Source organism: Lycorma delicatula, chromosome 5, assembly GCF_047948215.1.
Source record: "Lycorma delicatula isolate Av1 chromosome 5, ASM4794821v1, whole genome shotgun sequence".
NCBI lineage: Eukaryota > Metazoa > Arthropoda > Insecta > Hemiptera > Fulgoridae > Lycorma > Lycorma delicatula.
In genome coordinates, this window is record NC_134459.1 from 48483667 (window position 1) to 48511275 (window position 27609).

General features: G+C 29.2%; 1 protein-coding gene across 11 annotated transcripts in view; it reads left to right on the forward strand.

The window, feature by feature from the left end:
* The window catches only part of LOC142324914 (uncharacterized), a 188173-nt gene that overhangs the window by 48631 nt on the left and 111933 nt on the right, over positions 1-27609 (forward strand). For 10 of the 11 annotated variants that reach the window (XR_012756437.1, XM_075366045.1, XM_075366049.1 and 7 more), the window contains exon 2: positions 11426-12758. Coding sequence is in view for 10 of the 11 variants with exons in the window: in XM_075366045.1 (XP_075222160.1) it covers positions 11426-12758 (1333 nt within the window). In the remaining variant the exon portion in view is untranslated. Of the gene's footprint in view, positions 1-3170; positions 3202-11425; positions 12759-27609 lie in introns of those variants that run through there. The other variant, XM_075366043.1, reaches the window with a different exon arrangement.

The following is a 27609-nucleotide window of genomic DNA, read 5'->3' on the forward strand; positions in this document are numbered from 1 at the left end:
TCTAGTATTCAAATCCGTGTAAAAATAACTGGCTTTACTAGGACTTGAACGCTGGAACTCTCGGCTTCCAAATCAGCTGATTTGGGAAGACGCGTTCACCACTAGACCAACCCGGTGGGTCGGGTAAAGCCCTACCAGCCACCATCTACCGCACAGACGGTAGTATCGGACTCTCACCGACTAAAACCCCTCCCCCACAACAACACGCGAAGAACGGACCCGCCAGGAAGCATAAGTGTCGCTTTATCTCAGGCTTTGTTCTTATGTCTTTATTTCGGTTTATTCATTTTTATGATATTTTGAGAGTCTCTAGATATTTAGAGCTTTTTTGATTCGGGACTCATAGATTCTTGCGCCCTTATTTATATAATGAGCGTAGTATCTGTATTTTGTTACAGTAATTACCAGGCTGGCATGTTTTATATTAAACAAAACTAAATATGGTTCCATCCAATTAATAAAAATGTACTTGTTCGTATTGCCAGAGAGAAATATACTGTAAACACTTACATAATAACCAACTTAGGTTAAATTTAAACACTTATATAAAACTTCAAAAACATTAAGTCTTAGCAGTAATGCTTGTATCAAAAAACACTGTCCCTCAAAAACACGTATTCATTCACACAATAACCGAATTAAACAAAAGAAAAAACACACTAAACAGCAATAAAGTTAGAGCACACCACAGGCACATCCGACTTCACCAACGACTCCTAACCTGCGAGCATTCTTTTTAAGCATATTCCATTTGGACAATTTAAACATATTTTTGTAGTGTGGGATTTACATTATTTTTTATTCATAAAGACAGTATTTGATACCTCAATCCTTTTCATTAGTTTTTTATGGCTATGTTGTGCTAATTTTCTACTTTTTTAAGCTTAAAAAGTCTGAATCTTATAAATACAAATCCAAATCTTTTTATAATTAAAAAAACATGACCACAGAAACCCCAAATTCTATTCCAAAGTTCTAAAAACGGTATAATATTTTAATGTATTTCTTTCTTCAAATAACACCAATTTGCACGATGCAATTTTAAAATGATAACATTTTCTATAAATCTACATCAGTGACAGTAGTTCACAAGTAATGAAGCCTAATGTAAAAATATTTTTAACGTGGAGAAATTTCTGAAACAATTCAGAGACAAACAAATTCAAGAAAAACAATTACAAGTATACAATTAGAATAGATTAAATAAAAATATCGATTATGACCAAAACTTCGATCTAAAAGATTTTTTGTTTTTATCCTATTTGCTATGAATCTAAAAGTTTGCTTTACTATCCTGAAAGATGAGTCTGGCTAAAACTGATACTCTATATCCGAAGGGAGAAAACAACAAATTTGAAACTACTCACATTCTATGAAAAAAAGATCCCTAGCAATCTCATAGGATTTTCTCTATATAATTCCTTACTTTATTCCGGTAGCCAAGCCCACTAATAAAATCCGTCATCGATCGCTATCACTGTACCGTACCTTCTTTTTCCTGTTTAGCCTCCGGTAATTACCGTTCAGATATTACTTCAGAGGATGAATGGGGATGATATGAAGTGTAGTCCTTACAGTCTCAGTTCGACCATTTCTGAGATGTGTGCTTAATTGAAACCCATTCACCAAAGAACACCGGTATCCACGATCTAGAATTCAAATCCGTATAAAAATAACTGACTTTATTAGGACTTGAACGATGGAACTCTCAACTTCCAAATCAGCTGATTTGGGAATACGCGTTCACCACTAGACCAAACCGGTGGGTTCAGTGTACCGTACCATCTGTTGTTACTCTAACGGATACCGTCTTCGGTGTCAAGGTAGTCGACTACCATTCTGTTACTGGGTTCTAAAAGAAACATGCCAGCCTGGTAATTACTATAACAAACTACAGGTACACATTATATAAATAAGGGCGCAGGAATCTATGATTCCTGAATCAAAATAGCTCTAAATATCTAGACTCCCAAAATATCATAAAAATGAATAAACCGAAATAAAGACCGACACGTACAAAGCCTGAGATAAAGCTGACAAACTGAATAGACAGTATTTGCTTTCTCTGAGAGTAATTATGTTTACTTTATTTCATTACAATAATTTATCTCTTTACATCTATTAGTCGTTCTTATAGCTATGATACATCTGATGTACAAGCGGCACTAGTCAAAGTTTTTTTCAAGTCCTAGTAAAGGCAGTCACTTTTATACGGATTTGAATACTAGATCGTGGATACCGGTGTTCTTTGGTGGTTGAGTTTCAATTAACCACACATCTCAGGAATGGTCGTACTGAGACTGTACAAGACTACACTTCATTCTAGACTAGAGTTCACTCATACATATCATCCTAATTCATCTTCTAGTAACACCTGAGGGTAATTCAAGGTGATTCAAGTAACACCTGACGGTAATCCCGGAGGCTAAACAGGAAAAAGGAAAAGGCTTCTTTCTGTAAGATAATGATGCCCATTTTTACACCCAATATCTACAATAATAGAATGGAGGTGTCATATGAATTGCTGAATTTCAGTGAATCCGGCATACTGATATTCAACGATACAGTCGGCTAGGTCAAAAAAAGACAACGGGAAATTTCTTTATTCTTCACTTTCCTTAGTTAGCATACTATTGATATTTGTTTTGTTTGAAAATGGCTTTTCCGAATAGAATAGTGATTCATATCATGTCAACAACTATCTCGGTAATAAAAGCTAACAATTAGATTTTATAATCAATTTTATCTAAAAAAAAGATCAACTGTTAATTAATAAAAGGATATGCAGATAAAATTTGCATAGTTATTATCATAAATTACAACAATAATTATTCAACTGTGATAAATTTTTATTAGCACAAAATGTTTGTAAGACATAATTAGTTAAAATGTCAAATTTCTTCGATAAATAACGACACACAATATTAACCTAATTATCCTATTTTAATGGATGAAAAAGTTTTGAACTTGTCAAAATAAAGTTGGTCGTGGATAGGTTGACCCGCTTGCAGAAATAGCACTGGGCTACTGTTCAGAATTAATAGGAGGCTATAAGCTGAAACATTCAGTATAGTTTGAACTAGTGGACTGATATTAGTCTGACAATACTCGTATTTAATAACTGTTCATACAATACTTGTATGATTGTAGTTAGTCAATCTTTTATATTATGTTTGGCTTATTAGATGTATTTGGATATCGGTATGTTTTTATATATTTATTTATAAATTATATATATATTTATCAAGGTCATTATTAAAAGTTTGAAAAAAAAACAAAATACGACTTTTACATCCTAAATTAAAATCACACATATACACATACAAAACAAAAACACAACACCGGAAAAGCACTTCAATATTGTACATGCAGAACACGGACTAAGTGATAGAATTGTACTGAAATTATTAAAAAAAAATGTTTTTAGCCAACTTCAGAAAGAGATTACTACGATCAATTATATTTATACTACGTTTTTTTTAGTTAGTACAGGATATTCATCCGTTGACTCAGTTGTGTGCGCTAATTCACGTAACTTTAATGAAAGTTTTTTTTTAACAAAAGTATTACGTCTATAGAAACGATACCATTTTTAATTTCTTTGTCATTACCTAATGTTGGATCTTTCGAGCATAATAATGTATAGTTTCTTATTAAGAGTATTTTTTTTTTCAATTGGGCAGCGTTTTTTAACGCACAATATTTAAATTAAATAAAAATATAGCAAGAATAATGTATAATAAAATAACATTTTAAAAACATTTCATTCAGAAAGTGAAAAATAAAATTTTTTAAACAGTTAATATGTTTTTGAAAATTACTTGAAATTTTGTGATGATTTCTAAAAAAATGAGATTAAATAATTTAAAAAAAATAATAATAATGGCTGTTGTAATTGAATAATTAGTACGACTTACTTGAGTGGATGACTTTATTCACTTTATCTGCACATCTCAATAACTCAGTTAAACAAATCAACATTCTTTCAGAAGGCGTATCAATATTTAAAAAATTGTTATTTTATTTTCTTTATACACTATTTTAGTTACATTATTACATAATAATTTGTTATGTCTTTAACTGAGACTTTATCCTCGATTTTTGAACGACAAAACAAGACTGACTAACTTCTGTTATATGTATGTATGGTTCAACCGGATGTGGTATGGAATCATCACTATATGCAACGTTGCAAAATGTATTTGTTAATTCTAAACAATATACAGGCATCTAGTTCAGCTTTTTCACCTTAAATTCCCGGTAATTTGGGGTGATACGAATAAATTTTATTCAGAGAAATAAATTCGGAAAAAACAATTTACAAATATTAGTTAACATACTAATTCAGGGAGCATAACGATAAGACAACCATATATTTAAAAGACTATTACTTGTAAGTTGTATTAAAACCTTCCTCTTGTAAGATCCAAATACTTCATTAATTAAAATTTTATTTGGCTATAAATCTGGAACCAATGAAAATAAGTACCACTTATGATAAATCGTTGAAAAGCAGTAAAGTAAGAGTCCAAAATCCAATTTTTTTTATTTTGGGTTTTTTTTGGCACTTTCATCCAGTCGATTGCAATCAAAAGGGGAGGTGCACAACTAGATGTTACAACAGTCCTAAATCCAAAATTTCAACATTTTGGATTTATCATTTTTGAATTATGCGAGATACTATATTAGCTTATTTGGAAGTAGAGAGTTCCAGCGTTCAAGTCCTTGTAAAATCAGTTATTTATACAGGATTTGAAGACTAGATCGTGGATACCGGTGTTATTTGGTGGTTGGGGGTTTCAATTTACCACACATCTCAGGAATGGTCGAACTGAGACTGTTCAAGACTACACTTCATTTACGCTCATATAGTATTATCTGAAAGGTAATTACCTTTAGGCAAAAGAAAAACAAAGTTCTGTTTCTGACAATTTTATTTCCTTTTCAAATATTTTATCACACGTTGTTCAATAAATTATTCAATAAAACATTCATAATATTTCTTAATCTTACAAATAAAATGCTGGTTTTAATTTATAAATTAATTAATTATATTACGTCACCTAATCCATTACTCACTGTTTTGATTTGTCAACTTATTATTCCTAAATGAAATATATGTTGAAATATTTAGGTCTGAATCACTTCACATAAAATGTTTATACGCAAGTTTGTAAACATCATCCAAATTAATAAATTTATTTATTTTGACTTGTTACGAATAGTCGCTAAAAAAGAATATGAATAAAATAACTGTTTAACTGCAGTTCACATGTTTTCTGTGAGATATCATTTTAAAAAATATTTTTAGTTATAAAGAAAAATAAAATATTCGTTACATACGCACAGTCGTCAAGTACAATACGACAACAGCGCGTCCGTACAGCGCTAGAGTTAAGAACCAATCCGCTCTGTACTGGAAACAAGCTCACAGCAACTTCCTATTACGTCACGTATATGCGACGTACCGCAGCGAACGTGTTTTAATGATCAAATTTTCTCTTGAACACTAAAATCTTACAGTTGATTTTAAAAATAAAATACCTATGTTTTATGTAGGAAGCTTACATTTGTTTAAAAGTAATCTTTTAAATCAATATTATCAATCAGAATTGCAAAGCCTTTATTTTTGTTAATTTATAAATAACCAATAGGTATTTAGCTGCTTCTATTAGTCCATATTCTTACAGGTACATCTGTTTAACTATGTACATAATGTTAAATAATGTGATAATTATATAGATCAATTGGTTCGAGTAAGTTATGTTACTATGATATATCATAACATAGCGGGCTGTGTTTTATCTAAATCTATTGATTTCATTTTGAACGGGCACAAAATTAGAAAAATAGTTTTTATAACGTATGAGTAATAGGTTTTTAATATATAGTTTGTCTTATCGTTAGCATCAAAGATTTGAATTAGGTGACGATCCGAGTACGTTAAAAGCAGTGCATTTATAATTGTTTTTGTCGAATAATTTTTTTCTCCGTATAACATTAAAACTTACCACCCGAAATTACGATACCATATTGCAAAATAAAGTGAACTAAAGCCAATTTTTTGATCATTTATGTTCAGAATTTACCTAACCTTATAAAGTTTACACGCCACGAACTTGATTTTATTATATAAAAACACGACGAGCTTGTTACACCTTAAATTCTTATCGAAAATCAGCTCCAGATATTTTATGGAAGAAATCCTTTCTATGTCCGGACAATAGCATGTATTCGAACACACTCTACATGAATAAATTTTTTTATAAGGTTGGATTTATATACCAGTAGGATTTATTGAACATTTTATTTTTCTTATACGAGGATAGTTTATTTTTAACCATTATTTCATAATTGTAGCTCCCTTTTCTACACCGTGAAAACATAGTCCCGGTTACCGTGCTCGAAAATAAAGAGACTTGTCATCGGCATAGGGTATTATTATCCAACTTTTAAAATTAATCTTCAAGAGGTTAACTTATAATAGGAATAAAATAGGAGAGGGTACTAAATTCTTTGTCCTTGGAACAGTCCGAAGGAAGTTAAATTCATTCATTTCATGTATCATTTGTAGAAACAATTTGAGAGCGTCCTTCAAAGTAACTGTTGAATAGTAGTCTATTCGTTATACGCTCAATGCCATATGGTTAAATTTTCCTTAAAAGCAAATAATGTGGAGCCGAAATGAAAGCTTTGTGAAAGTTTATGAAAATCGCTAGTATATATATTGTTTTTTCCCTTTAAACCATTCTAGAAATTTTACTGAAAAGTTCTCTGTACGTTTCTTTTTTTAGACTGAACCCCAACTCATCTACAATCAATTATTTTATTTTTCTTCGTCTAAGTCATTAATTGTAGTCTAACAGCAGTAAATTTAATTACTCCTTAAAAGAATTTAAGAGTATAGCGTGCTAAAAAGTTTACCCTTAACTTCTGAATTAAACGAAACTATACATTTAACAAATAGATAAGAAGTATTTCCATCTCAGGGACTCGTCTAATTTGTCTCCTTAGACTAATATAGGCGTTGTGTTAACATGCGTACACGTATTTATGTCCTAAGCCCAGTTTCCTGGACAGTCTCCAATAAATAGGATAACATAACGACCTATCTTGTTATAAGCATATTTTGAATATTGCTTAGACAAAGAATCACAGAAGAGAAAAAAAAACAACAGTTATTTAACAACTTATTTTAATAGCGATTGTGTATCCTAAAATTATTTTTTTTATATTAGTATTCTTTCTTCTTCTTCTCCTCTAAAAAGGTTGTACATTATAAATATTGCCAAAAAAATATAATTGTGCTGAATTAAAAACGATATCAGAATGATTATTTCATTGATAAACAAAATTTTTCCCATGTTTTTGTTAAAGAGGAGTCTGGATTTCTATTTGACTCCATTTTATGAAAAATGAAGGAAGGTTTATAAAAAATGCATTAAAAAATTACAGACTATTTAAAAATTGAATTCTACAAATACAGTTTTTTTGAAATTTAATTTTACTCGAAAAATTTTACAATAATATTTAAAAAAATAACTTAGCTGAAAGATTTTTCGTAATTAAATACATTTAACTTTTTCAGATCATGTAGCCACTAAACTGGCTATTTACGGCGTCAGTTTGAAAACGCAGTTACAAAATCATTTTATATGGCATCTAAGTCGGCTATTTTGTTTTGTATTCACAAAGGAATCAGTTTTATTATACAATTTGAACGAGGTTTAAACGATGTAAAATGTTTTATTTAGACTAGAAAGAATATGACCATTTTTTTCTCAGAAATGTGTGTGTGTATTATAATTGCTATGAGGGTTACGAATTTATTTATTATTTACAAAAATAGCTTATCTTACTAGCAACATATCAATGTATTGAAAGACATAATAAATTATGATATACGGCATACAAAAAAAAAAAGAAGGTATTTGTGGTCATAAATACGTCACTTTTACTTGAGGTCTATAAATATCTTTTTTGACAAATGATATCGGCAAATATGTAACATATAACGATTCGTAATGAATAACACTATACAGTAAAAATTGTTTTTTGTCGATCTGGTGAATTGCCTTTTGAGTGGTAGGAATTTTTATAAAACGTAGTTTTCTGAATCTCTTTCATATCTTACTAATCTGCGATTTATGACACGGGTTTTTCATCATATTTCAAAGTATTATTTTTAAAATCAGCAAACTATGTTCCATAAACACAAAGCAAAAAAAAAAAAAAAATTCGCTAATAAAAACCGCGGTAGAAATGCGCAAAAAAATTCTGCAATTAAATTATCGTAATTTTTGTAGTTTCAATTTTTTTGTTGTTACAGGCATAAAAAATATCCAATCGTAACGGTTTTTTTGGTCAGAATCTGTTAAAACTCTTTAATATACTGTAATTTTTTGAAATTTTTTCACAAGAGGGTAGCATAAGACTATGAAGGGAGGCAATCAGATACCAATATATTTTCGCGGAGCGCTAATCAACCGCGGATCATTGTGATGGGAAAAGGTTTTAATAATAATAATAATAATAATAAACTGTAAATTAAAAATTCTAATACCATGATATATATATTTTTTCTAAAGTGTACGTTGCAATCTGTTCAACTAATGACCAATAAGCAACATCCCCCTGCCCTATGAGATGAGGATGATATGAATGACATATAAATGAAATGACTTGTACTAACTCAGGCCGATAATTACTATTACATATTACTGCACATTAAATGTGCATAATAACGAAAAATCTTTCAACTAAATTAAATTTTAGAGGAAAATAGTAGATCGTGGATACCGTTGCTCTTTGGTGGTTGGGTTTCAATTAACCACACGTATCAGGAATGATAGACCGTACTTTTCTTTTTCTGCTTAGCCTCTGGAACTACCATAAGGTATTTCTTACTTACTTTACATTCATACAATATCATCCTCATTCATCTTCTGAAGTAATACCAAATGGTGGTTCCGGAGGCTAAACAGAAAAAATTGAAGAAGACCGACCATTACCGAGACGTGTGGTTAATTGAACCCGACCACCAAAGTTACGATATTGACTATCGTCTAATATTCAAAACCGTATAAGAGCAACAAACCTTTACTAGGATTTTAACTTCAGAACCTTCGACTTTGAAAATCAGCTGTTGAACAACCGATTTGCGGCGACGAGTTAATCACCAGACCAGTCCGGTGGGCTATGACATATATGGTGAAAGAAATTATGAATACAAATATCTTAAAAAATGACGAATTGTATTTAAATAAAACAATTAAAAAGAAAAAAATTGATACATGAACAGTGAATTACATTATAAAACAGCTGATTAATTGCCAAGTAACTTTGGAATGAAAATAATAAGATTGAAAAAAAGATAAACAGCAAATTACTAAAACAGTGAATTCCAAGTACGACATCAATTAACAAAAATATTAATAAAAAAAAGAAGAAAATTCTATTTGTCATACATTATAATTTAGTAGCAATGGAACCAGGAACTTTTAAGGAATATTTTGAAAACTGATATATTTTTCACAAATTTATTCATTCAAACTATCTTAATAGATCATTTTATGATATAGTTTAAAATGTTAAAGTATCAAAATTGAATTTGATATGGATACAGCATTATTTACCTTAAATTTATAATTAAAATAAAAAGTAATAAATCACACACACGCTTGCACGAACAAGCGCGCACATACAGAGAGAGAAACAGAGTTCTGTTACGTTGATAGTACTTTGGTAAAAAATAGATGTTGCAAAATATCTGTAAATATAAAAACCAAAATCATATTACTAAATAATCTAATACGAGAAGAAATATAATTTTTTTAAATATCTGAAAATGAAAAGAGATCCGCTAATAAAAACAGCTGATAACACTGCATTTAGATTAATTTCAATAAAAACTGAGAAAAACGTACTTTTTTCCTAATGTGTACGTTGCAATCTGTTCAATTAGAGAACAATAAGCAATCCCCCACGGCCCAATGAGATGAGAATGATATATATGACGTGTAAATGAGATGTAGCGTTATACGTCGACCATTCCTGAGACGTCATATTTACACAGAGAAAAAAAAATTAATAACGTATCAAATATATCAGGAATAAGTTCAGGTTCGACCGTACTTCTCCGATATTACACTTTATTTTAAAATAATATACATCGCTTTAGCTAAAAGCTTTAATATTTCATACGAACACAAAAATATACCCAGAATGAAAATATACACTTTATAATTTAGTTGACAACGTTAGAATAACCTAGAACTTTCAAAAATAATCATTGGCAAACACTCAATTGCTTTTGTTTCTTTAAAGTATTATTTATTATATATAATTTTAAAAATGTACATACATTACATGAATCATATAAGGGTCAGGGTCGCTAGGTAATTCGGGTTTACAATTTAATAACGTAACGTGAAAACGGTATCTAACGTCATAACAACGAGTGGGGGCGGGAGAACGGTCCGGTGTCGATTCTTTTTTTCACTTCAGTAGTCGTTTTTCTTTACATCATTTCGGTTGAACGTACCGGGCGGATGAATTCGAGGCGTGCGCTCAGTCGAATCTGTATTTTTAGTGCGTCTCTGGAGCCAGTCTTTGGCAAACCATCGTTCGGACTGGAATACAACATAACATACGTATAGTTTCGATTCTTTATTTATTAATTTATTTTAATTTTAAAATATAATTTTAAAAAAACGGTATCGCGTGTGATTTTCTAACGATATAATTATAACAAATGTAATTAAATAAATATTATTAACGAAAAACGATTAAAAATATGACTCGATGTTAAATTAAAAGAATAAAGCTGAAACTATGTTTAGCTTCTTTAAACGTAGTAAATCTAAAGATAGCAATAGCGGTTCTGAAAGAAATGATAAAGATAAACCGAAATCGTCCGGATCGTTTTTTAATAACAAAAAGAGTGAAGGTAAAACAAAGAATTCAGACGGAAATAGCGCAAAAGGAGGCTCATCGACGTCTCCGACGTTATCAACCAAATCGGTTATCGTGAACATAAACGGTGTAGTCCAAGAAAATACAAATAAATTGAAAAGTGTAGTAGAGAATAAACCTGTAAGTGCATTATTACACTGTGATAATAATAAAAAAGTAATTAATGACTTAGAAAATAATAAAATGGGGAACGTAGAAAGTAAACAAGAAAGTGTAAAGCCGGTCGATGTAGAAAATAAAAATGTCGGGGGAACAAACAAGGAAACGATAATCCAAAACACTTCAGGAATTCCTCCTAACACGACCGCTATTGACACAAACGCCCTAAATAATCCGGGTACCAGTTCGATGCATCAACAATCGCGTGCTGATTTTTTTAAAAGTGATAAAAATATAACGGATAAAAATTACGATATAAAAAAAAATAGTTCCGATTTTTCCGGTGTTTCAGAAGGTGCGACGCAAACGGCCGTTCAAGAAATAGTAGATTTAACCACAATCTGTCGACAACCGTTAAAGAAAGAAGGAACGCCAGACAGCGACGTAGTATTTAAAACGGCTCCAAATACACCGATACTCTCACGTATTCCGGTAATAAATATTATTGAACTTCCAAGTATTACTGAAGATAGTAGTAATATTACAAGACAGAACGACAATACGAGCTTTAACAAACAATCATCAACCGAAACGAAATCCACTAATTACTCAAACTGTGATAAAAACTTAATTTTTGACACCGATAAACCACAAGTTGAACTAAATAATAATAAAGATAAAAGAAGTGTTCAAAGCGAAGGTAGTTCATCAAATAATGACATGAAAAAAACAGAAGCGAATTCATGTGAAATAAAAGAAAAACAAACACCACTTCATAACTCGGATAACAAAAGTAATGAAGCGCAAAATAATGAACTTATAACAAAATTAAAAAATACAAATATAAAAATGGCAGAAATAGCAGAATGTTCAGAAATGAATAACGATACTATAATACATAAAGATGTGATACCGTTCGCCGATTCTGACGGCGATGATGAAGATATAAGTCAAGAAACGTCCAGAAGTGAAACATCTAATTCGGTGTATCATGATAAGAGTAGTTCTTACTCGGAGAAAACAAACCAAAATTCGATAGAGATTAAAACCGATGAAAATACAAACTCTTTAAATCACCACAAAGAAACATATTTAAATATGAAAAATACGACGAATGACACGGGTAATATCAAAACAGAATGTAATAATTTATTAACGGTGAACGACCGTAATAAAAGTAATAAAACTGTGATATTTAAAGAACAAATTAATACCGGTTTAAATGTAGAGAACGAGAACAAAACTGAAAATTCAGAATCATCCAGAGAAACGGAAGATGAAGCGAGCGATTCAGAAATGGAGTATAAAGAAGAAAGTACGTCGGCCGAAGATAAAAAAGAAACAGAGGAGGAAGAAGACGATAATGATGAAGAAGTAGAGGAAATCGAAGAAGAAGAAGAAGAAACGATTGAGGAGGAAGGAACTTTCGAAGAAAAACAAAATAAAAATGACCGAGCTGAGAATACATTACACGTTGAAAGTAATCTCGTAGAATCTGATGGAATTAACAAAGACGGAATACAGGAAGAAGATTGTAAAGGAAGTCACAATGATGAACAAGATGAAGAAGAAGAAGATGATAGTGAAGAAGAGGAAGATGAAAATGAAGATAACATCAGAGGTCAAGAAATTAAAGAAGAAGAAAACGTGGAGATCCTTCAACAAGCTACAGAATTAAAAATCAAGTAAGAACAGCACAATTTTTTTTTAAGCATAATTATAAAATTTATGGCTAAATTCATGCATTAATAATATTAATAAATAAGCTTTTTCAGTTTTCAAATTTTAATGTGTGATAGATTTTTTTTTAATTTAACCTCATAAAATTTATTTTATAGCCTAATTTATACCAGATAAGTTACAATAAAATGATATTAAAAAAATTAACATCTTTCCAATAATATTAAAATTATTACATGAATTATTATAAAATTATTTGAATAACTTAGAACGATAATAAATAATTAATAGCAAAAATTTAAAAAGAACAAAGCAGGCAATGAACTTTCCCTAGTTGTGTAGAATTTAATTTAATCCATATTCTCAATCGATAAAATTTAACATTATTTTTATCCTTAGAATCAAACTTACTTCCTTACAAGTTTTTTCAGAATAGATCTGTTAACCAATCAACAAAACTATGTTTAGACAGATGTCCTTAGTTATCATATAAGGTACTTAAAAAACACTCCAAATATAATTTTTTTGGGTTGCTAATTAGAATATTGTTTTTTAATCGATTTCATAGGAAAAATAGAAGATTCTTACTTCGATCTCAAGTCGAAATAAGAATTATTAAGTATTTAAATAAATATTTTACAAAAATTAGAATTAGTATTCTTTTAATATAGTATATATATAATTAATATATCCCGTTATATATATATATATATATATATTTATTATACATATATATCAAGTCTTACTTCTTACCAGATCCACTGATTTTGATGATTCCATTTCTATTTGAGAGAAACGTTTCTTTAGTGAACCCGTTATAAGTTTCTCCGCATAAATGTAAAATTTTTGAAATAAAAAATTTATAGATACGTAAACGATTTTAGGATGTTTTTATTTTTTCAAAGTCATCGTATAGTATCACTATTTTTCCTTGTAACAACTACTGACTGATGCACAATATAGCTGAGAAATAAAATATCTTTGGGTGAGTGGAAAACGGAAAACTTGACCAAGATTCAAACTCAGTACTTTTCGGGAAAGAAATAGACGGTACCATCCTACCACGGAAGTCAGTAGAGTTGTTCTTACGAGATAATCATTACATTTTCTTATAATTAGATGTTTTTTTAGTGTAATTAAATACGTGATTTACACCCTGATGTCGAGAAAAAACAAAAATTATTTTTTTTTATTACGATTATATTTATATCCCAAATTTCAAAAAAATCAGCTGAAAAAGTTTTATATTTTTCTTTAAGTATAAAAATTAAAAAGAAGTCTTTCTGATTTTACATTTGATATAAATATGTATTAATAAATCTAGAATAAACATATTTTCGAAGATGCTTAGCTTACAAACAGAAAGCTAGAAACAATATCCTGATGTTCTTTTTGTGGAGTGTTTTGCATTTGCTGAAAAACAAATTTCTTATAGGTAACTTTTCAATTTGTCTATTCGTATTTTAAATCACAAGAGAATTTAAGAATATTATGTAAACTTTAAAAAAATAATTAATAAATCAATATTTTTAAAACAAACTAAAAATTTGTTAAATGTATTTTTTTTTTATTCCTCCTTAGAGTCAACATTTTGAAATTTGCGCAAAGGTAAAACATTGTATTAAAATCTTTTTTAAAGATTTTTGGTATATTTTTTTTGAAGTTCCCCATTTTACAACAACAATAACAATAATTGTTACTATTATTAATTTTTTTAGGATTATTTATATTAAAAACTTATAAATTAACTCTAACTTTGTGATACACTTTGGAACCTATTTTAATCTTGTACCGGCTCAAAAAAAAAAAACAAAAAAAACAAAGTAGAACAAATTTTATATAGATAGAGTTAAAAGACTTGAAAATTAATAAAATTGCAAATTTTATGAATGGAGATCCTATTTTGATTTTTTTTTAACTAATATTTTTAATGGTGTAATTTTATGAAGTGAATAAATTTTTTTTTTTGTCTTCAGTCATTTGACTGGTTTGATGCAGCTCTCCAAGATTCCCTATCTAGTGCTAGTCGTTTCATTTCAGTATACCCTCTACATCCTACATCCCTAACAATTTGTTTTACATATTCCAAACGTGGCCTGCCTACACAATTTTTTCCTTCTACCTGTCCTTCCAGTATTAAAGCGACTATTCCAGGATGCCTTAGTATATGGCCTATAAGTCTGTCTCTTCTTTTAACTATATTTTTCCAAATGCTTCTTTCTTCATCTATTTGCCGCAATACCTCTTCATTTGTCACTTTATCTACCCATCTGATTTTTAACATTCTCCTATAGCACCACATTTCAAAAGCTTCTAATCTTTTCTTCCCGATCGTCCAAGTTTCACTTCCATATAAAGCGACACTCCAAACATACACTTTCAAAAATCTTTTCCTGACATTTAAATTAATTTTTGATGTAAACAAATTATATTTCTTACTGAAGGCTCGTTTAGCTTGTGCTATTCGGCATTTTATATCGCTCCTGCTTCGTCCATCTAGTAATTCTACTTCCCAAATAACAAAATTCTTCTACCTCCATAATCTTTTCTCCTCCTATTTTCACATTCAGTATTTTTTCAAAAAAAAAAATGAAAAACAAAAACGAGTAAAATTTTCATACAGCTTCAAGTTAAATCACTTCCTCAATACCGCCTTATCTCCTTCCCTATTTTTGAAAAAAAAAATCCAATAAATCCTCCTTTTTATAAAAAAAAAAATCGTAGCAAATTTTGGTAGGGAAGATTTAATCCTAATTGAAACATAAAGCAAATAAATTTACCTACAGTTACACCTGCATGTGCATGCATCCAACGGCATAGAATTTCGTAAGCAAGATTTTATATTTTTGTGGTCAGGGAAATGAAAAGTGTAAATCCTGGAAGATTTGTTCTTTGATAGATAGCAATACTTTCCCGATACTATAAAGTAAAACTTGACCCGTGGTAAACTCTTAAATATTTCTGACTCCGATTATTGACTTATTCTAATGACAAACCTAAATTTAAAACTGTTCATCTATGGAGGGAATTTACGTAAAATGATTGTGAATTTTACTAATTTTTAACTGACCGTCGTCACCATTACAATTTTTTTTTACGATACACGTAAAATGTCACTATCGACAAACATTTCAAAACAGTAACTATCTTACGACTAAGCAAAAATTTTTCTTCGAAGCTTATTATAACGATTATTTTTTGAGAAAATATTTTAAAATAATCAAACAATTCCTAATGACCACATTATAGCAGCAGCTAGATTCTGATTTACCATATAAAGATCCTGGCCTGAAGATCCAAACTTAATTATCGTAGTAATAGTCGCTCGTTACACATAAAATACAAGAACTCGTAATATGAGAAAGGAACTCTGCTGCAGCCTACGGATTCCGATCAACATCATATTACACAAAATATCTGGAGATCGTTTTTTGTCTTATACATTTTATTTAAATCTCTGAAATTCTTATTCTTAAAGAAATACTTTTTCAAAGTAATAATAAATACAAAAAAATAATAAAGAGAATATTTTTTTAATCAAATATAACCTATTACTGATAGAAAAATGAAACTAAGCACTTTCATTTATCCAAAATAGCTAGGCTTTCGGATGGCCGGATTAGTAATATAATTCGAATAGACAAAAAAATAGTATTGAGAAACGTCAGATTAGCTATCGTCTAATATATTAAACCCAAGAGTAAACAGATCTTTTTTTATTTTTTAAATTCACAGAACACAGAGATTACAGTTTCTCTCGATAAATTTCAACGATACACCTACCTAACAAGAATCGATTTTTTATAGGAAAAAACAAGTAAGCTTTTATTAGACTAAAACTGGTCTGAGCTCGTAAATGTACCATTCCTATATCAATAAAATTGTCTACTCATTTGTATCCCACGATTGTCTTACATTATATGTCAATAAATTGTTTATTTATTTATTCACTAGTCATTCATAGCATATCAAAATTAAGTCGCATTACTACAAATCACAATAAAGTTACTGTGTATAAACTAAAATTAGATTACAGAGTCATCAGAATTACAAAAGAAATGTAAGTACATTAAATATACTACAATTTACTAATAAATAACAAAATATACCTAATACGTTATGTAAAAAAAAATAAATCTATTCAATACTTAATATCCCTGAAAGACCCAAGAATTTCAATTATAAACACAATTATAAACAGTATTATAAATGAAACAGAGCATACGCTGAAGTTTTGCCAATTTAAATTTCAGGATATTTACAGGAAGTTTTTTAATTTTTTCACGCTTACTATGATATGAAATTCCAATTAAGATCATGTCATATGAGTATTATTAAAAAAATGTAATATGATTAACGCAGATTATTTTTAGACTTAATAGAATTTCTTTTTAACTGAATGTTTGATTAATTCCTTACAAGTCTGATCTCACTCCCGTATTAATTAGAAAAGTATTGTTATTATATATACGTAAAGTATCTGTGCAAATATTAACATTTTTTTGCAGTATTTTTAAACAGTAAAAAACATAAATGTAAATTAACCTCCAGTTTTAAAGATTCAGTGTGCAGAAAATATCCTAGTAATTATAAAATAATGACAATAATAGAAAAGAAAGTAAAGTTAATGATGGAAATTTATTTAATCTATTTCTGTTTTTACACGACTGCCCAAAAAAAGAAGTGTACCGTATTTAGGGTGTACCAGGTCTATAAATAAAGTAATGAGACTGGTTCAGAAAAACTTTTTTTTACAATCCAGTTATACATGGACTCTATCTACTTGGGAATAGTTCCCTTGGGAAGCCACATAATGCTTCAAACGGTTTTCCCACCCTTAATAGCAGTATTGGAACTTAGAAACCGGAATATCCTTCAGATGGTCTGTTAAATTTTTTTAAAATGTTTTCTAGTGTTCCAAAATGGCGTCCTTTGAGTGTTTTTTTAAAGTCGGGAACAGAAAAAACTCGCAGAGACTCAAGGCAGGTGAAAAAGGTGGTTGAGGAACTATAGGAATGTTTTTCTTTGCCAAAAACTCATTAATTGAGAATGCAGTGTAACAAGGTACATTGTCATAATGCAGCATCCAGTTGTCTTTGATGGCCGGTTTCACGCGGGCAACTCTTTTCAGCAGTCTTTCAAGAATTTCTCGGTAAACATTTTGATTTACAGTTTGTTCTGTATGCAAAATTTCCTTATGGACAATGCCATTACTATCGAAGAAACAAATTAGCATGATCTTGATTTTTGATTTGCTCATTTTTGCTTTTTTGGGACGTGGTGAGTTTGAAGTGTGCCACTCCCTGCTCTGGCGTTTTGTTTCTGGGTCGTACTCAAATATCCAGAATTCATAACCAGTAATAACACTTTTTTTTTAGAAAATAAGGATCAGTTTCAATTCGTCCTAGATGATCGCGGCACACTTCCACCATGTTGTTTTTCTGTTCAACAGTAAGGTTTTTTGAGACTAATTTTGCATAGACTTTTTTCATGTCCAATTCGTTTGTCAAAATTTGATGGACTGTGGTATGGTTCAAATTCAATTGTTTTGCAATCATTCTGACAGTTAATCGCTGGTCGTACCGTATGAAGTCTGATTCGTTCGATATGTCATCACTTTTTGACGTTAAAGGCCTTTCAGAATGTTGATCGTCAGCAACTGATTCCCAGGCATCTGAAAATGCTTTAAACCACCTAAAACTTGGACTCGTGACAGAGCGTCATCTCCATACGCCCTTTTTAACTTAGAAAAAGTTTCAGTATCATTCCCACCGAGTTTAACAAAAAAATTGATTGCACAACGTTGCTCATAATTAGCATCACTCATTTTTGTAACGCACAGCAAAAACTTGTTTCACGAAAGGTTTGTTTACGTCTCACGTAAAAACAATAAATAGGCTAAAAATATTAATACCTAATATAAATCAGCTGTTCATATAACCATATGTTTACTAGAAACTTTACAGTGTTGCCACTTTGGCTGCCAAAAAAAAAAAAAAAATCTTGTCTCATTACTTTATTTACAGACCTCGTATGTATGTTTGTTTCGCCGTATCAGCTCAACGGCTGAACCGATTTAGATGTGTAACCCCGCGTTGGAATCCTCACATTACCGGGAGTGTCACACAGTATAAAAAAATATATATATAGGCAGGTGATTCAAAAGGAAAGGAAGAAATGTTGAAACTAATTCTAGAGCTTGAAATAAGGAAAAAGGTTATACAAACATAACATGCCCGAAAATGCTTTGTTATCCAGTTACGGCTAGCGAAATATTTTCCGCAAATTTCAATTCCTCTGGTGAAATTTCAGTATATCAGGGGTAAACTTGACCTGTGACCTGAAAAATCGAATAAAACAGGTCCCAGATCTGTATTTCCCGTAGTTTTCATAATATCCAACGTAAAATAGAAAAATTCGTTGACGAAAAGTTTTTTTTAGGTTTGAAGTACAATAATTTTGTTAAATGACCAATAAATGCGTAAATTTTATAATCAAAACGTATAGAAATTTTTATTATGAGAAAATTGACTTAATAATGTGAAAAAATCAACTTTCATTATTAACAAAAAGAAAATCTTGTGAATTTGTAACAATTAAAAACAGCTGTTTTTAGTGCAATAAATTTAGACCTTCGGCTGAAAAGATTTAGATGTATGACCTCCGTGTTGAATCCTTACATTACTGGGATTGTTATAGACTATATAATACGTATAGATGTTTAAATAAATTTAAACAATTTGAAAACAAGTTTATATGTATACAAAATTGTCATCCGCAAGCTTTTTAATTATCCTATATTAGTAATTATCCTCTATATTAAAGAGCAGTTTTTTTGTAAGCAAAGTTGTTTTGGTAGTCGTGTTTTTTAATTTTTAATATTTAATATTTATCTCTTGTGAAAAATATATTACATTTAACTTTATTCTATTTTTACTTAAATATTATTTCCAAAACTTTAAAATAAGGCAACTGGAAAAAAAACAAATTAAAAACTTAATAAAAAAAAATCTAAATAAATATTTATTAAGTTTTTAATTTGTTTTATTATCATATAATAGATTTTAGACCCCGTGAAAACAAAGAAATGATGTCGAGGTCAATTTGCAATTAATTACTATACACAAATAAAGTTACAGAGTATATAGTCCGATTAACTGTGAAAAGTCGTATACTCAGTAAAATATAGCATATGAATAAACAAACATGCATATGAAAAAGAGAAACATTTTATCCGAATGAACTATTAACAACGCCCCAGAAACCAAACTGAATCGGTCCATACTACAACCGATCCGTATGTAAGCGATAAATTGAAATGTAGCGTAGCTTAACTACTTTTAACTTAAGTTTTTAAGTTATAATTTCTAAATGTAAAATTAGTATGTATAATATACTGTATGAAACAAAAATAAAATTTTCAGTTTATTTCATGACAAAAAATAAAAACCAGTTTTTTAAATAACGCGAATTACTAAAATAAAATTATAATTCGAATTTTTTTACATATTTAACGAAAGATAAAAAGTATCAAGTATAAAATATAAGCAAGCAAATAGAAAAAATGTTTTAATTATATAAAGAAAAATCTGTTGATTTTTATATTGCAAACGGAAATTTAAAAAAAATAAATTTTATTATTGAAATGCATCACAAATAATAAACACGATAAGACCCTCTAAAATTTTGCCAAAACATATTTGAAATATTCCCTCTAATTGTTGATGAAGTGACAGTTTTTTATTTACAAATACCTTGATTTACAAAACAATTGGTTTTAACCAAATAAAATACTTGAATAGAAATTACCGTTTTGCTTTGAAGCGTCTTAATAAAACGTTTAATGCTTATAAACATTATTAAATATTTATTATGCTTAAGTATATTCCCATTTAAAGTATAAATCACCTTTTGGGTCTTCCTTAAAAAAAAAAAATCACCAAAAATAGCTTCTCAGATCATTGTCAGACATCCATAACTAAGAATCATGAAAGCGATATTTAAAATATTAAAAATTATTAATTTATCTTTTGGTTTATATTTATGAATATGCAACGATTGCTAAATAGAATTATCATTTATTCTTAAAAAATAGAAATATACACCTCTTGAACCAGACAACAGAATTCTTTTCACGTAACACAATACTTCTGTTTAAAGAAAGGATCCTTCCGTTGCTATTTTTAATAAATTACCAAACCATTTAAAAAGATCCTAATTTATTTTTTTCATTTAATTTTTCTGCTTGATGATATCGACATTTAAACTTTAAATATCTGCATTTAATTTATGATAAAATTAAAATATTTTACTTTACAGAAACAATACTACTCTCTCGATAAATTTTTCTTAATACTAATTAAAAAATAATTAAAACCTCTGAATTTTTTAATGCATTCAACCTGAACCTAAGTATGTTTTCAAATAATTTTCATTAGCACTTATGAATTATTTTACAGTTATTTTTTAAATTTAGAATCTTCATATATTTACCTTAACATTATTTCATGTGTTTGTATTCTAAATAATTAATTTGGGCATTAATCAAATATTTTTTATTTTATAATTAACTGTGTATTTTGTGGTGTTATTCTGATCAAGTTTATGCTATATTTTCCCTTGATCCATCTAGAAAACGCTGGGGATGTAGGTTTTTTTATCCTGACTGATGTGATCTATAAAATATTACGTAGAGAACAAAAAAAAATCTATTTATTTATTAAAATATTACAAATATTTCAGCAAATTTAATTATATATTTCAATATAAAAATTCAATTTTGTCAAAAATTTAAGAAATTAATACATTAAAGTATATTTTTAATATTTTTTTTTTTTTTTTTTGCAAAAGCCAACATTTTGCACATTATTCAAATCTAAGAATCATACTCTTAACAGAATTTCCTAAAATTATGAATGATTATTTAATTAATTTTAATCTTATAATTACGCGACCTTTTTATGTCGTAAATTACTAAAGTAATATAACAAACCATAAGTGTATAAAAATGTCCGTACTCTTGAAAAAATCAGTCTTTTAATTAAGATGTTTAAAATGCAACCAATCAATAATAAATAATATAAAATTTTGTTTCTTTTTACGAGACTAGGTGACGAAATGATGAGTTTATAAAGAGAAAACGTTTTCTCTTTTGTTATGTAAACAGTTGGTCTACTTTTAGATTTAATTTACTATTTTAAATAAATATTTCAGTCTATTTTTTATCTATTTATTATTATTATTTTTTTTTTATGAAAGCGGATGTCAACATCTGTGGATATTAGTCCGGTGGAAATTGGTAGCAAATGAAAATATGCCATGTCTGACCCCGATTTGAACCCGGAAGCTCCGCGACGAAATACCCTTTCCTAATTTATTATTAATAACTATGTTTATAACGGTTTAAAATAAATACCAGTATTTTTTAATAAAAAAATTAATTAACTTTTATTCCCCAGACCTGCAAGGCTTATTTATTCTCATTAAAAATAGCATTTGAAACAATTTTTTTAATAGAAGCAGGATTCATAAAAACAATTGGAATAGTTAAGTTATCCCAAATTACCGTAAATTTCGTGAAATTAGACTGAACTTTTTTTTAATAATAACTTAATTTAAAAAACTTTTAATTTTTTTTTTTAATACTTTTATTTTTAGTCGCATCAACAATTAAAGTCATTAGCGACTTATCCGTGTAATGTAACTGTATCGGTAAATTTGTAGTCTTGAACAAACTCAGGTCGACTACTCCTGAGACGTGTGGTTAATTGAAACCCAACCACCAAAGAACACCGGTATCCACGATCTACTTAGTATTCAAATTCGAATAACAGTTATCAAGTTAATCTTAGTATATATTCGACAAATAAACTAATTCCAACCGATTTTCGACTTTCTGACATATTGAATGTTGTACAATGTACAATAAAATTAATTTCTGATGTATTTTGATTATCGGAGTTAAATTAACTTCACTATTTTATGACTATCAGTCTGAGAGTTGATAACATAATTAGTATTGACCAATTCAATCTTATTTTGACTTACAACCCCAATTATAAAAAAATACAATCACAAATAAATAAATAATAATGTTAATTTAACAGGAAGGTTAAAATAAATGAAAATAACATTTAAAAAAATAAAGTAACAAAGATATGTTACCACTGGATATTTAAGTAGACTGCCTAAATTTAGACGCTACGGATCAGAGAAATATACAGTAACCTAATATTTAATATTTCCGTGGTAAATGTTAAAGTCAAAAGGATATAAACAAATAAATAGTCCTTCAAAATGATAACATCTTACATGTATTTACTTTTAATAAGAATAAATATAAAAATATTTTCAAAAGTTATAGAATTAAATCTGATTGAAGAACAAAGTAATTCAACACTACACGGGATACATTTTACATTGTTAAGTTTGCAACTAGAGTCGACAGTCTTCTATGACGTTAAAGAGTACAAGGACTCTGTTGGGACATCCCACCACACAAAAATAAACTTTGTACACTTAAAAAACATATTAAAATAGAAGATGAGCCACCCCACGTGCGTTAAAAGATCTTTAGATCTTAACTTAACTATCTAGTGCACTGCCACCTCGATCACCAACTCGCTACCTCACCTCGCTACCGACTTATGCATTCCCGTTTCAATTTACTCATACTCTTACGGTCTCTTATTTAGATTTTATAGGTTGTCTAACCTCCGTAATGAACTTCGACAAAAAAAATGACAAACAAATTTAATAAATACCTTAAGTGATGTTGAATAACGATATTTAATTACAAAATTCTGTTGCGAACGATTCATTTTTAAATATTTGAAAATATGCTGCCAGAAAATTTTTCCAGTACTGTGATTCAACTAAATTATTTAAATACTAAATTTACCTCCTTGTAATACATATTATAAAAATAAAAAGATATTAGGATAACCTTTGGAAACCACGTCAAAGAAACGTCAAGACAAACAAAAGTTTATAATTACAAAACGCAAATTTTAGACGTATCAAGACAAAGGACGACTGAATTCACTTGAAAATATATATATTTTTTTGCTAGATGATATCAATATTTTTAATAGATATATCACCACATAAGGTTGACAACTTGTGCGTGGGATATGGAAATCGAATTTTGTAGCGTGTCAAATATGTCATTCCTAACCGAGAGATTCGAACCCGGGACCTCCGGATGAAAGACTAAGTCATTACCACTCCACTACAGAGATTAGCGTTAAGTAAACAGCCACAAAATATATATATATATATATATATGTTTATTTATTTTATTTCTATTTTTTCATAAATCAACTATGTACAGTGTTTGACCGTATACAAAACAGTTGTCTGACTCCCTTCGGGCCCACACAATAAAAACTGTATAATTTATAACACGATCAACAACTTTATACGATATTTCAGACATGAGTCGATTTCAAATCTATTTTTTCTAAAACTTTATTAATACAAGTTTCGTCATACTGATTTAAGAGTTAACCCGATAAAATATCTTCATTTAAAACAAGATAAAATAATAAAAAATCTAAATTCGGCGCTCGAATATCATTATCTAACCAGGTTCATTTTACGGTAACTGATGATGAATCCTACAGATACAATCCACTTAATAATAAAAATTATAAAATTAAATTACCAGGTTCCTTTTCTATTATACTTTTTCTCAATAACTTGTTTTTCATATTTTTTTTAGCATTTATTTAAACTAAAAGAAACATAATTTTAACATTGAAAGATTTCGGAAGGATGCATATTCGCACAGTACTGTGCGAATATATATCAAGATGATATGTAATCTTGATATCAATTATGATATATCAAGGTTTGGATGTATATATCAAGCAAAAACAGGCCTGTTTTTGTTTGATATCTCTCAACTGTATGTATCAGTATAGATGAAATTTGATGATTTTTGTACTTAAGGCATTGACGCCTTTTATTTTTTGTCACAATCGGTCAAGAACGTAGAGAAATACGGACCTTATGGGTCGCTTATCTCACAACTTTACTCAAAGGATATTTTCCGAATTATATTTGGTCTTTTTCAAACTTCCATAAAGGGGAGAAAACCAAAAATCTCTTTTGTTGTTTCTGGCATCGAAAATTCATTTTTGTGTATTAATTAGATGATCCCATTACATTACGAGTATGTATGTCACTTTTGATATGTGTTCGGGCGATTTCATTCGAGGGCAGATGATATAAGCCTATGGATAGACAATAATAAGGCTATAAATTTTTCTTTTTTTGTCCTTTATCATTTCGCTTGATATCTTCAGATTGGTTTAACTGATATTTATGAAATTTTGTACGATAACTTCTGAATGTTAGTCATTGTACCTTTCAATTATGCTTACATTTGGTCTGGAGGGTAAAAAAAATACGGTCATTATGGGTATCATATTTCAGAATTTTACTCAAAGAAAATAATTCTATTTATAAAATTCAATATTTCTTAAGAAGCTTGAACACTTTTGGTTCCTTTTAGATCCTATCGGATTTTAAATTAACAGATTAACAAATTCCCTACAGTTGGTCAATTTGTAAACAATTTACATTTTTCTTTTTAATTCCACCTATAATTTTCTTTTTTTAACTTTGACAAATAGAGTGAAAGAAGGAAGTGAGTGAAAGAAGTTTATTTAAACTCATAGATTTTAAAGAAATTAATAAGCTTCTAATCTTAGATTGCAACAAACTGTGTATTTTTCGTAGAAAAAATATCTCACTTTAAATATAATCAACGTATAGACGCTCAAATACCAAACGAAAATATTTCAAAATGCTTTCACAGACAAAAAATATCTGATTTAATCTTAATTTCTAATTTTTCATGTGATAATACTTATATTATCTTAAAAATTAATAAATAAAGAAACTATATAAATAAAAACAAGTTACATACTCTTCAATTCTTATAAATTGAAATTTAAAACAACATTCAGAAAGAACTTGCCAACAAAATTTTTAACTGCCATAATACGATTATAAGAAGCTATTGTAAGATAAAGTATTTCTATCCATCTGTGTAACATGTTCAGCCAAAAAAAAAACCGTTTAAGCCTTAATATTAAGTTGAATCAATTAAATTATAATAAAGAAATTTAGTTTTAATAAAAAAAATATTTTTTTATCCGAATATAATTAAGGAAAAACATACATAAAAAACGAACGGAAGCAGATATATTTTTTGTTTTAACTCTGACGTAAATAAAATTAGTCACAACACATAGACTGTGTCACTTATAGAACCAATCTGTAAACGTACGATGAAACCCGTACGTTCTTCCTGAAATATCTTTCTTATTCCATGTTAAAAAAAGAAGAGAAAAAAGATTTTCAATATTATAAACTTTTCATTGAAATTAATTATTTCACTTTGGTATCAGTTTATTTTCTTCACTTACTATTTCGATTTATTATTTGCCAAACTCAAAATCGGACGAGAACACTGAAATAAGTACAGGAACGTATGTATCAGATTATTCAAAAATGAATTGTCTGACGAAAAAGTTATAAAACTTAAAAAAATAATTTTTTTTTTTTCTTTATGACATCGAGTTTTGACAACAAAGAATTGAAAGTAACACTCAAGTATTTGTATCTATTGACTACCTCGATTTGCTCATTTTCCCAAAACCATCTTTCATGTCTTGCTAACCGACTCCTCTCCTGAAAACCATAATCTTTGTTTTCTCCAAATTAATTAATTCCCATTGTTCACAGAATTTTTTTCGATCGTTAATCATTATCTGAAGCGCTCTTGGCGAGGACGCCACTAGCGTTAGATCATCAGCATACAACAATCCTTTAATATTACGATCATCAATCCAAAAGCCCTCCCTGATACAATCCATCAGATCATTGATAAAAAATAAAAACAAAGCAGGTGACAATAAACATCCCTGTTTTAGGCCGCTAAATGTAGTAAATCCTTCACTTAAACCCTCAGAATACCACACAAATTCACGCGTATTTTTATATAATTCTCCAATAACCCTGCAAAACTTGTAAGACAAACCCGTTTCATATAACTTATATAGAAGCGCCGATTTATCGATGCTATCAAAGGCGTCCCTAAAACTGACAGTATATCTTACCACCCTTATTCCTTAGTTTTTCAAATTAATTAAAAAATGCAGACTACATTTATTGTCTATAGTAGAATAGCCTTTTCTAAAACCAACTTGAGACTCATTTAAAATATTACTGTCTCCTAGCCACTTTATTAGCCTGTTCAATAAAATACCCGAAAATAGTTTTTCTATTGTGTACCTCTGTAATTCTTAACATCCGACAGATCTCTTTTTTTATGGATTGGGAATATAATTCCTTCCGAAAAATTACTGGGCACTTGACCGGTCTCCAGAATATTATTAAAAACCTTAATCAATATTTTATTGAAATCCTTCGGTGCAGCTTTGTAAAATTCAACGGGAACCCCATCTGTACCCGTGGTTTTATTTATATATTTACTTTTTTGCTTTCTGCAAGAGAGCATTTAATTCTACCTCATCGATTGGAGAGTCCAAAGTTTCGTCCGTCCTAAACAGTAACGTATATGCTACTGGAACAGCCCGCTTACCACAGATAATAGACAACGAAAATACTGCATCCATTCACTTACTGTAATTTCCCCCACACCACTAAATCCCCTCTTTTAAAATATTTTAACTAGTTCCCAAAAGTCCTGTGAATCCCGAACGCTTAGAAATATTTACCTTAACCCTTTAAAAAAATCAGATTTCTTTTTATTAGAGACTATAATAATTTTTTCTTCTAAATAAATAAGACGCATTTGCTCTGTACTGTATAAAGCTGTCTATA